A 12,257-nucleotide genomic window follows, 5' to 3' on the forward strand; every position below is an offset into this window, starting at 1 on the left:
ATGCCAGATGGAAATGGGGGGGGTATTGAAATTAATTAGTAGGCCTATGGTTGAAAAAAAGGTAGGCAGGTAGTGGATTATCTCCTTACAATAGCACCCGTCAGTGGGTGGAACATAGGCCTACTAGGTAGCAAGTGAATATTCTGTCGTCGAAATTCATGTGTTGGAAACTAAAATAACATAGGGATGTGAGCAACTTTGAGAGCCAAATTGTGATGCTAGACAGGGTCTGAACATCTCCAAATCTGCACCTTTTATAGATAGATAGATAGGCCTACTTTATTGATCCCCAAGGGGAAATTCAAGAATGTTCCTGGGATGTTCCTAGTCTGCAGTAACCTACCAAGCGGGCACCTTGATCATCAATTTGGACTAAAGAATTAGTCCAGGTTTTGACAACCATGTTGCATCTAATTGTATATAGGGGATTATCAACAAAAAAGGGCCTAATCGTTATGCGGTGGATAGAAGCACTAATATTGGTACAGACACTCTTTATGATGTATCTCATCATTTGAGAAGGGGTGCCCGAAATGTCTGGTTCATTAGGTCATTTTTTAAGGGAAAATCCAAGATGGCTGCCTAAAACAACCCAAGGATAATAAAACATTACATAGTTGGGCATCATGGTTTATTCTGCTACTTTATTATTTTACATTTGATATATATAGAGATGGTTAACAAATAATATGTGCAAGTAAACCCATGAAAATAATCTTACATGCCTTTTATACAGCTTTAAAAGGGGGGAAAACAGGCTTAAAATGGTCAGAATGACATGGCTCCCCAAATGAATCCTCATCTGAGAAGTTAATTATTTGTGTAGGCATAACATAAATATTTTTTAAAACTTTTGGAAGAATCACTTAATAATTTTCAAAAGACAGTTTATTGCTAAAATGTCCACATGAGCAGAGATCAAGCCCTAAATAGGGACACAACTCATTGACTAAATGTTATGGCAGTGTTAGCGTTAGCATTAACCAATGTAGAACCACTAGCTGGGTTCCAATTATCAAGCTAAATCTAGGCAAACAAAGGCATCCCTAGGCTAATTGTGTCCCCATCACCTGGGGTGCGTATTTGTGAATCTGTGGGGCTTCCTGGGGGGTATTGTACCGTTATTTCAGGAATAACATTAGAAGCTACAAAGATTTGATTTGTACTACAGTAACGATAGCCAGCTAGTATTTAGCTGTGCAGTATGTACATTGATGATACCTTGACGTGCTAGTGAGAGAACTAACAGCCTGGGCTTTGAGCTCAATTACTAGCACGCTCGCCTCCCGATCCAAGGTGCTAGAGAGCAAATATACATTCAGCCAGCTCAAAAAGCGCAAAAAATATATGCTCTGTCTTCCAGAGTATACACTACAATTCCAGCTGTTACTTGTCAACCAAAGGCCATCTTAGTGCCAAAAGTTAACCAAACCAATACCTGTGGTGAACTTAGCATGGGCAATAACAGAGGAGGAAAAGTGGGGTGAGCAAGCAATCAAACTGATGCTTCACTTCAGCCAGAACTGTCTGACCCACCTGCTATAAACTCACTCCTTCCTCTCTTTCATGAAAAAGCTGCCAGCTTTGCCATGGTAAGACATGGTATGAATGTTGTAAAACAATTGGAGGAGCACCTAAATTCCGGCCAGGTCCCAGTTATGGCATTTGACCAACCACTATATACATTTACAAAAATGGTTCAGTGGAGTGATCCAGACTGTTATGGAGAGTGGTTTGTGATGCTTGGTGGGTTACACATAGAGATGGCTCTATGTAACACAATCGGATAACTTTTAGATGGAAGTAGTTTAACAACTGCACTATGTGATAATGGGGTGATAATCTCTGGAACAGCAGACTCCTTCTAAAGGGTTGGCTGCATGGAAACCATTTCCAGAAGTAAAGGATGCCTTCATTGCTATGACAGCAAATCCTTTTCAACTACTTAGCCAGGAATCAAACATGTTTGCATTGCTGGAGAAGTACACGGATCTTGAAAAAGTCAATGATCTCAGGAAGGACCCGGGGACGAAATGAAATGTTTGCGTAAAAGTCTAGTGGGGCTACATACCCACCAAATTTCATGTACCCTGGTGGTTCGGTGTCCCGGGTATCAATGACCAAAAATTCAGGAAGTAGATGACGGGAAAAATTCTTGAATTGTGTGCATGTGTGCGTGTACAAGTTTATGTTTATGTGTGTGGGTGTGTGTTTGTGTGTGTGTATGTGCGTGCTTGTGTGTTTGCCTGCGTATGTGTGTTTGTGCATGTGCATGCATGCGTACATATGTCTACTGTGTGAGTGTGTCATACGTATGATTACTGTAAATGTATGTGTGTGCGTGTGTATCTGTTTATGCACATGTGTGCACATGGAATGGGTTAACATGACCCCTGGAGGCAAACATACGGAAAAAATTGGTCATCCTAGGCCCTACAGTTCTCAAGATATTCACAGAGAACTGTGTCTGCCCTACCCTCCTTTCGGGGGGTCCAGTCCAGAGGGGGGGCTACAGATCAAAACGAAAAATGACGGTTCCATGCTATCCATGTGGGGGTACATGCCCACCAAGTTTTGTGTACCCCGGTCTTTCAGTGTCCCGGGAATCCTTGTTGGTGTACGTCACTAAATGTACACATACATTATTAACATAGTCAAAACTGCACGAAATTGGAAGTGTAGGATCATTATGACACCCTCTGTATGCACGCCAAGTTTTGTGGAATTCCGTTCATGGGGGGCCACACAGTAAATTAATTTATGTTACTATACCCCAACTGGCCTGTAGGTGGCCGGAGACAGTTTTCTGTGAATATCTCGAGAACCGTAGGGCCTAGGAGGTCCACCTTTTTTATGTATGTTGGTCTTAAGGGGGCATGTCAACCCATCCCATTACCACTTATTTCATGTATAGCGCCACCTAGTTAAAAATTAAAAAGCAAAAAATTAGGTGTTTTCATCACAATATCTCTGGCTGACAAGGTCAAAACTGCACGAAATTAAAAGTGTAGGATCATTATGACACCCTCCGAATGCATGCCAAGTTTTGTGTACTTTCGTTCATGGGGGGCCTTACAATAAAATAATTTATGTGTACATTTAGTGACGTACACCAACAAGGATTCCCGGGACACTGAAAGACCGGGGTACACAAAACTTGGTGGGCATGTACCCCCACATGGATAGCATGGAACCGTAATTTTTCGTTTTGATCTGTAGCCCCCACGCTGAACTGGACCCCCCGAAAGGAGGGTAGGGCAGACACAGTTCTCTGTGAATATCTTGAGAACTGTAGGGCCTAGGATGACCATTTTTTTCCGTATGTTTGCCTCCAGAGGTCATGTTAACCCATTTCATGTGCACACATGTGCACAAACAGATACACACACACACACACACACACATACATTCACAGTAATCATACGTATGACACATACTCACACAGTAGACATATGTACGCTTGCATGCACAGGCACATACGCAGGCACACACACACAAGCACGTACACACACACACACACACACACACACACACACACACCCACACACATAACATAAACATAACACAAACAATCAAGAATTTCTCAGAATTATGAACAGGCAAGATGGAGGTGGGGTTGTATAAAATGAATTTTACATGTGAAATCTATGAACTAATCATGTTTTGGTACTTGTTGTCTAGCAGATACCAGTGAGAATTGAGTGTGGATAATGCAATTTAGTGAGACAGTTAGAATCATATAGGCCTTTCAGCGTGATTTCTTTTTGTGGAAAAAATGTGCTGGACTGGGCGGCGGTCATATTTTGTACCGCTCTGCGGTACATCTAGTTATTTGTGGTTTAACGCTTAGGTTAGAAGATTATAGTTTCAACAAGCTAAATCTCTGGGTAGTGTGGTCATACAGTTTCTTATGAGTGTAGCTACACCAGACACGTAACTGAAGCATTCCGTTCGCGTTGCGTCTTCTGCAACAATTAGCTTCCAAAAGGTCTAATCAATGGAAGTAGCTACACCTGGCGCGTGGCCTGTAGGCTACGTTAAAATAGACCATTCCTCTAATGGATTTTACCAGAGCCCTTCCTATTAGACATTCTCTGATTTTACATGTCGTGAACAGAACACTTCAGTTACGTGCCTGGTGTAGCTTCCTGTAATATAGGTTAGCCTAGGCCTAGCTTGTGCCCTTTTCATGCATGCTAACGTGAAGAATATGAACATGCTATTTTGTAACAGTCGTTAGGTGGAAAAGTTTGTTTGTACTTACAGCCTGTGAGCTGGTGGTCGATCGTCGTGACGTACAGGTCCAGGTTTTCAGAACATCGATGCAAAACAACTGTAGGCAGGCACAGTGAGTGTGGTCGAAATGATTGGAACACAGAACTAATGTTGCACTATACTTCGTTGGTGGTGTTCCAACGATAAATTCCAACCATTTCTTTCTCAACTCTTCTTTCTAAGGCAAGACATGCAACATTGATGTGTTATTGCCACAAATAACACAGGCACGAATTTGCTCCGCCATGTTAGCAACTTGCTGTTAGCTCCTACTAACTGCAGAGAGACAATCTCCTGGCCAAAATCTTCCTGTCTTCCTGTGGGCGGTCACAAGTCAAGGTGGGCGAGGCCATGAATAATTGTTTTCCCTGCGGCGTCACAGGGAAGGGCTTTTTCTGATTCGCTTGTTTTACCGTGTATTTTCTTTCATTGGCTAATGCGGGCAATGGGGGTAGAAGATAATTTTCACGTGCAGCATGCATATGCAACTTGGAGTGAGCTATAGTATTTAGAAAGGAACAAGTATTAAACGGTTTCTCGGTGAATGAGACCTTTAAATGTATGTTTTTTATGAGGTCTGCCTGAGGTGCTTGAGTGTCTGTGTTTATAGTATCCTTGAGACAATTGGTGGATATATAGATAGCCATAGTGTAGCCGTATTGTCTGCTTAAAACAGAGACATATCTATAAGACACTTCATGCTTTTAGGAGGTTGTTTGAAATAGCTGCCAATTGTGTGGATAGGCAGTGCAGCCTTTTTCAATTTCTTTAAAAATTCACTTCCCGTTTGAGATTTCTTGGAGTAATCTTCCAGGAGGAACGTAGGATCACCCAAGGGACATATATCAAATTTCAAGCTTTTAGGAGGTTGTTTAGGTCAGGGGTTCCCAAACTTGTCCACGACAAGGCCCCCCAAATACCACTCGGTTCTGGCCAAGGACCCCCTTGATGTGTTATTACCGTATTTTCCGGACTATAAGTCACACTTTTTTTCATAGTTTGACTGGTCCTGCGACTCAGGTGCAACATATATATATATATATGTTTTTTTCACATGACACATTTTTTGACTGGTGCGACTTATACTCCGGTGCGACCTATAGTCCGGAAAATACGGTAAACCCATCGACAATACTACGGCAAATGTAAAAATACATTAAGTTAATCCTAATAATTATTTTAGTCACAAGCACTTCGCGATGGAGCATACAGTGTGTAAAAATTGCATTTGGGGCTTTCTGCTATATGTGAGCTATCACTCTACTATTATTCCCAGTCATTATCATGGAAAATATAATGTTCAGATGTTCAGATATGCGACAAATTATTATAATGGCATTATATAACAAGCCTCATAGTAATAGGTATATTTTCAATTTTTAAAATGTTGCTTTTATTTTTCCTTCCAACTTGCTGAGGCCCTCCTGGCACCCCCTCACGGCCCCCACTTTGAAAACCACTGGTTTAGGTGGCCTCTGAATCAGCTGTCAATTATATGGGTGGCCATTTTGAATTTCTTCAAAATCTCACTTCCTGTTTGAGATATGTTTGGTCACCCCTTCTATGATGTCTTAGGGTCACCCAAGGAATATTGAAGCTTTTAAGAGGTTGTTTAGGTGGTGATTGAATTAGCTGTCAATTTTGTGGCGGGGAGCGCAGCATTTGTCAGTTTCTTTACAAAGACTTCCTGTTTGAGATATTTTTGGACACCCCTTCTAGGATGTCTTAGGATCACCCAAAAAACATACATACCAAATGTCAAGCTTTTAAGACGTTGTTTAGGTAGTGTTTGAATCAGCTGCCAATTTTGTGGCGGGGAGCGCAGCATTTTTCAATTTTATTAAAAACTCACTTCCTGTTTGAGATATTTTTGGGCACCCCTTCTAGGATGTCTTAGGATCACCCAAGGAAAAAACATACCAAATTTCAAGCTTTTAAGAGGTTGTTTAGATGGCGTTTGACTCAGCTACCAATTTTGTGGCGGGGAGCATGGCATTTTTCAATTTCTTTAAAAAGTCACTTCCTGTTTGAGATATTTTGGGCACCCCTTCTAGGATGTCTTAGGATCCCCCAAGGAACAAACATACCAAATGTCAAGCTTTTAAGAGGTTGTTGTTTTCTACACTGTTTTATTGTAGTTTAACATTTTGCATCTCATAAAATTATTATGCCTGTCAATGAAGCTAATTTAAATATGTAATACCTTATGAGTTTAGCTCCCTCCTGACCCATTAGGGCTCATGCTAGTCAGTGAACCAGCACTTTTAGGACACTGGCTAGTGCGTTCAGCGCCCAGTTCCTTTTTTGTGTGTTTGTAATTGAGTGTGTGCAGAGTGTGTGGTTGTTTTTGTGTATATGTGTTTTGTGTGTGTACGTCGTGTGTTTGTGTATGTAGGTGTGTTTGTATGTGTGGGTGCATGTGTGTGAGGGTGTGTGTACTGTATGTGTGTTTATGTGTTTGTGTGCGTGTCGTGTGTGTATGTGTGTGTGTGTTTACGTGTCTTTGTGTGTGTGTGTCTTTATGTATGTGTACATAAATAAATAAAATCAGGGAACCACCTACTCTTTGCGATAAGTGCCATGTGATCTTTAACAAGCATGGTGAGTCAGGACCTCAATTTAACATTGATGCAAAGGAAAACATCTCCTGCAGTACAGTGTCCCTGTCACTGCAATAGGACATTGGGATTGATATTTGTTTGGTGGCTTTTGGCCACAGGGAAGAGTGCAACCTACTGGCCAGCCACCAACACCACTTCCAGCAGGAACCTACTCTTCCAAGGAGGTTTCTTATCCAAGTACTAACTAAGCCTGCTTAGCTTCAGTAATTCAGCAAAGTCAGGGTATGTGTATAAGTAAGTACATATACTCTTTTGATCCCGTGAGGGAAATTTGGTCTCTGCATTTATCCCAATCCGTGAATTAAAAAAAGGGTCATCCTAGGCCCTACGGTTCATGAACGAAAGTCTGCGAAACTTGGCATGCATTCAGAACAGAGGGTGTCATAATGATCATACACTTTCAATTTTGTGCAGTTTTGACCATGTAATACCTCATTTTTACTTTTTTGTTTTTAACTAGGTGGCGCTATACATGAAATGAGTGGTTATGGAATGGGTTGACATGGCCCCTTAAGATCAACATACAAAAAAAGTTGGTCCTCCTAAACCCTACGGTTCTCAAGATATTCACAGAAAACTGTGTCTGCCCTACCCTCCTTTCGGGGGGTCCAGTCCAGCGGGGGGCCTACAGATCAAAACAAAAAATGATTCTTCCATGCTATCCTTGTGGGGTTACATGCCCACCGAGTTTCGTGCACCCCGGTCTTTCAGTGTCCCGGGAATCCTTGACGGAAAATTGGCCATGCAAGAAAAAGAAAAAAAAAATTCTGACTAAACCTATATGACCGCTGCGCGGCGGTCATAACAATGCAACTGAGCTCAGCTGGTATTCTGTCAATGGAATTGAAATTTCTAGTGACCCCAAAATGTTGACATGAGATTGAGCATGTCAAATTTCATGATGTTTGAACCTTAGCTTTATATCACAATATTGGTGCAATCTTGTTTTGTTGGCTGACTTTTTTTGGCTGTTGGTAGGCATTTTATTCAAGATTAAACCTTAGCAGGTGTGAACAAATAATGGCAAGTGCAGCGCCCTCTATGGACTAAATTTGATCAGATTGCATCCAGAGAATGTACGTCATTACCAACCGTCCCGTATTTCCGACCTATTACGTGTGTCACTTAATATAATTTTTTATACAAACCAAGACAGCGGATTTCTAAAGAAACACAAGCACCCACACCATAAGTGTATCTAAATTAGCTATGTACCAAAGATTACATTTACAGTGACTTGAAGAGCTGTAAACAGTGTTTTAAGGGCTTCTACACACAGTTGCGTTCCGTCAACGCATGCCAGTGGGTGTTTCCGACGGTAGCTATGCAAATGACTTAAGGTATAACTGTAATTTCATTGGCTGGTGCCGTCTGTTGTTCGCTTGTTCGTAATTCGATTTGCTGGTGCCGTTCGTCGGTTTCATAATAATAATAAATAATAATAGAATTTATTTATATAGCACTTTTCAAGCACAAAACCACTGCATGTGGATGTGCACATGTGAACCTGTACATTAAAGCAATTAAAGCAAACTATTGAGAGATCCTAAAAGGCACCTATAGCCATTCACAAGGGGACACAGCCTGAACATTTGATCAAAACAAAAATGTATACAGCTTGTCCACTTAGCCTAGTTGATGTAGCCTTCCTAAAACCATTGGGCCAGCTGTATCTGTTCAGCTGTAATTGAAATTAAAGAGTAGGCCCAGAGCCCTATAGGCCTAGATTAAGTGTTCAGCTGCATTGTCAATTAAAACCTGATCAGAGGCTTGGTCACGGGTCTCATTTTAATTGGTGGTAATTGAGAAGGCCTATTTATAAGCTACTGAAAGAGTTGTGAGAGCAAGGTCAGTACAGCGCACTAGTTGTGGCCAACCACGTTCATAGAAATGGGGCTTAAAACAAACAGGGGAGTTGTTTTATTTTTGTGTCTCGTATTTCTTTACATTGGCCAAACATGTGGTATAACCCTTGAAATAGTGCAAAGAGATGAGATGCATCTTGAAAAAAGGTCTGCGAATATTCACACTGGGACAATTACTTTTGGCACAGGTGATATTTCACTGGGTCAAAATCTGGAATATGAGAGACGATATATTGGACGAGAAACTGCAGACGGTGGCTCTGTTAACATCCAAGCCGATGACCCAGGACTGGTGGGTGGACAAAGCGGTATTGATGACTATAGGGCCTGGCATCGTATGCAACCAGATTTATTATGTACTAATGACCTCATGAAGTTCTCGGCACAAGGCCCTGGGTGCTATTCACTCCAGTTAGACAGAGGTAAGAAAAGAATCGGATAACTTGTTTTGTTTTGCAGTGTACACGATAACTCTGATCTTGGTAGCCTAATTCAGCTGATTCCTGGCAACCTTCTCATTTGTGGTGTTTGCATCAGTAACTTGAGACCAGATACTCTTTTTTTTTTCTTTTTTTCTATTTAACAGGTGGCAAGCCTCTCTCGCTAACCCAGCTACCACAAGACTGTGGCTACTCTGTGACAAGGACTGCGGTGGGCCTTGTGTTTCTCGCCTCTCTTGATGGTTGTGATATTGTAAAACAGGTAGGCTATAGTTTTCATGGGACATCAGAGAGGAATGGTTATTAATTTCCATCAGAGTGGGAGTAATGTTAGTCCATAGAGATGCCATCAATCACTACTAAAGGATTTCATCCCTTATAAATGCCTTACTTTTGACCTTAAATATAATTATGCCCTTCTATAATTAAGTAGCTTTTCAGTAGAAATGTGTGTAGATTAAGGCGCAAATCCTGAGTTTACCCCGTTTGTGATTTCCTCCTTAACCCTAATTCAGGAATCCCTGAAATAACACCTTAAAATAAAATTAAGATACTTCAATTGTCCTTGATCACAACAAATAAAGGGTAGCCTTACGCTACACTTTAAATGTAAAGCATTTTAAGGTCTAATGAAGGGCCTATTTTACAAATTAAGGGGCACTTAATGAAGCGGTTTTGGCATGTTTTCAGGGGTGATTTGAGGTAAATTTGAGTGCATCACGTTTTGTAGTGAATCAACAACAAAACCAAGAGAATGCAGTAAATTTAAGTCATGATTTCTTTTTTTTTTGGTCTGTCTTGCAGCCACTTGTTGGTGACTCATTTGTAAAAGTAGGCCTGTTAAAATCCTTGGTTTGCTTGTTTATACTATTTTAACATAAGGTAATGTTGGATAAAGTTTCCTTTGCTATACCAGAAAGTTTTAGTGTTGTCTGCATGGAGCAAGCTCATTTAATAGTCTCTTGATGTATTCTGTTGCCCTGTTCAGGCTTTTTTTGTTGGCACACATTTAATGAATTGATTTCAGTAGCTTGAATTTACAGTTAAGCTTTCCTGGGTGAAGTCCAATCGACTCACCACAGGGGTGGAAGCACAATATTTCTTCGTCTTAGTGTAACGTGTGTGGTGTGGTGCATCCCCCATATTGGGTCTAATGGTGAACATGGTAATAATTACCTACCATTTGGTTTCTTGCAAACAGAAATGCGTGTGAGCGTAGGAAGGGCAAAAGGGCCCCAAGCAATTTAGCTTTTTAATTTATGTGGGACAATTTTGTTGAGCTTGGTGTATGACTGCATTGTTTTCTGTCTTCCACCAGGGCAATAGCCACTTGCTGCAGATGTTGTGGCAAGGCAATCCAGTAACCCTCTCCTGCCCTGTGTCAAGCTCAGACCAAGTCTCTCCAGTTTTATCTACTACTCCAGCTCCAACTACCGAAGCACCTTCTACAGCTGCCAAGATTCCTCCACAGTATCAACAGTGGCCGTATCCCTCCTTTGGAGGCTACTACCCCCCTTTAATGCCGGTGCAGACTCCCCCTCAAACTACAGAAGCACCTCCCACAGCTGCCGACCTTCCTCCACAGAATCAACAGTGGCCGTATCCCTCCTTTGGAGACTACTACCCCCCTTTAATGCCGGTGCAGACTCCCCCTCAAACTACAGAAGCACCTCCCACAGCTGCCAACCTTCCTCCACAGAATCAACAGTGGACGTATCCCTCCTTTGGAGGCTACTACCCCCCTTTAATGCCGGTGCAGACTCCCCCTCAAACTACAGAAGCACCTGCTACAGCTGCCAAGATTCCTCCACAGTATCAACAGTGGATGTATCCCTCCTTTGGAGACTACTACCCCCCTTTAATGCCGGTGCAGACTCCCCCTCAAACTACAGAAGCACCTCCCACAGCTGCCGACCTTCCTCCACAGAATCAACAGTGGCCGTATCCCTCCTTTGGAGACTACTACCCCCCTTTAATGCCGGTGCAGACTCCCCCTCAAACCACAGAAGCACCTCCCACAGCTGCCAACCTTCCTCCACAGAATCAACAGTGGACGTATCCCTCCTTTGGAGGCTACTACCCCCCTTTAATGCCGGTGCAGACTCCCCCTCAAACTACCGAAGCACCTGCTACAGCTGCCAAGATTCCTCCACAGTATCAACAGTGGATGTATCCCTCCTTTGGAGACTACTACCCCCCTTTAATGCCGGTGCAGACTCTCCCTCAAACTACAGAAGCACCTCCCACAGCTGCCAACCTTCCTCCACAGAATCAACAGTGGACGTATCCCTCCTTTGGAGACTACTACCCCCCTTTAATGCCGGTGCAGACTCCCCCTCAAACTACAGAAGCACCTCCCACAGCTGCCAACCTTCCTCCACAGAATCAACAGTGGACGTATCCCTCCTTTGGAGGCTACTACCCCCCTTTAATGCCGGTGCAGACTCTCCCTCAAACTACAGAAGCACCTCCCACAGCTGCCAACCTTCCTCCACAGAATCAACAGTGGATGCATCCATACTTTGGAGGCTATTACCCCCCTTTAATGCCTGTGAAGGCTTAAACCACTGTTGCACCAACTACAGAAGTACCTTCTACAGCTGTTCCACAGAATCAATGAACCACTTATTACGAGTGCCATCAGTACCTTTTCAACAGCACCCCAAAACGGATGCCCTACTCCAAAGCTTTTACTTTGTAACTCCTCAGTCTCTCTATTCTTATATGTGTTATGTAATGCATATATTAAAAGTGTATTTGGAATTAAGTTGTCAGAGTTTATTTGTTCAAGCTACTTGTCATGAGGGGCGGTACTGAAGACTTGCTCATGATTTAGCCAAAATTAGAAGTTTAAAGTTCTACTGCCATATTGCTAATGTGTGTCTGCATGTGCTTGCACAATAATAGAGATCAAGGTTTTAACACAATCCAGGTTGAAGTCTGTTTCTACTCAATGTGCCACAGGCAGGGGTAAGTTAAAATAGTGAGGTGTGTGTGTTTTTCCTACGTCAGTCACAGTATCACTATCTCTAATTGTTTCTGTAAGTATGTTAAAT

The 12,257-nt window shown here is 42.2% G+C and overlaps 1 protein-coding gene across 2 annotated transcripts; it reads left to right on the plus strand.

Annotated features, from left to right (window-relative positions):
* The first annotated feature begins 8,722 nt into the window (after nt 1-8,722).
* On the plus strand, nt 8,723-11,964 carry LOC121690466 (extensin-like). 2 transcript variants are annotated; one of them, XM_042071049.1, is made up of 4 exons: nt 8,723-9,183; nt 9,348-9,463; nt 10,520-11,273; nt 11,502-11,964. In XM_042071049.1, exons 1-4 carry the CDS (start codon nt 8,787-8,789, stop codon nt 11,762-11,764), a joined length of 1,530 nt encoding a protein of 509 aa, XP_041926983.1. In that variant the 5' UTR covers nt 8,723-8,786; the 3' UTR covers nt 11,765-11,964. The 2 variants fall into 2 exon arrangements, with proteins under 2 accessions (XP_041926983.1, XP_041926982.1); XM_042071048.1 differs by having other exon boundaries at nt 8,724-9,183; nt 10,520-11,964.
* The last annotated feature ends 293 nt before the right edge of the window (nt 11,965-12,257 follow it).

This window comes from Alosa sapidissima, chromosome 18, assembly GCF_018492685.1.
Source record: "Alosa sapidissima isolate fAloSap1 chromosome 18, fAloSap1.pri, whole genome shotgun sequence".
NCBI lineage: Eukaryota > Metazoa > Chordata > Actinopteri > Clupeiformes > Clupeidae > Alosa > Alosa sapidissima.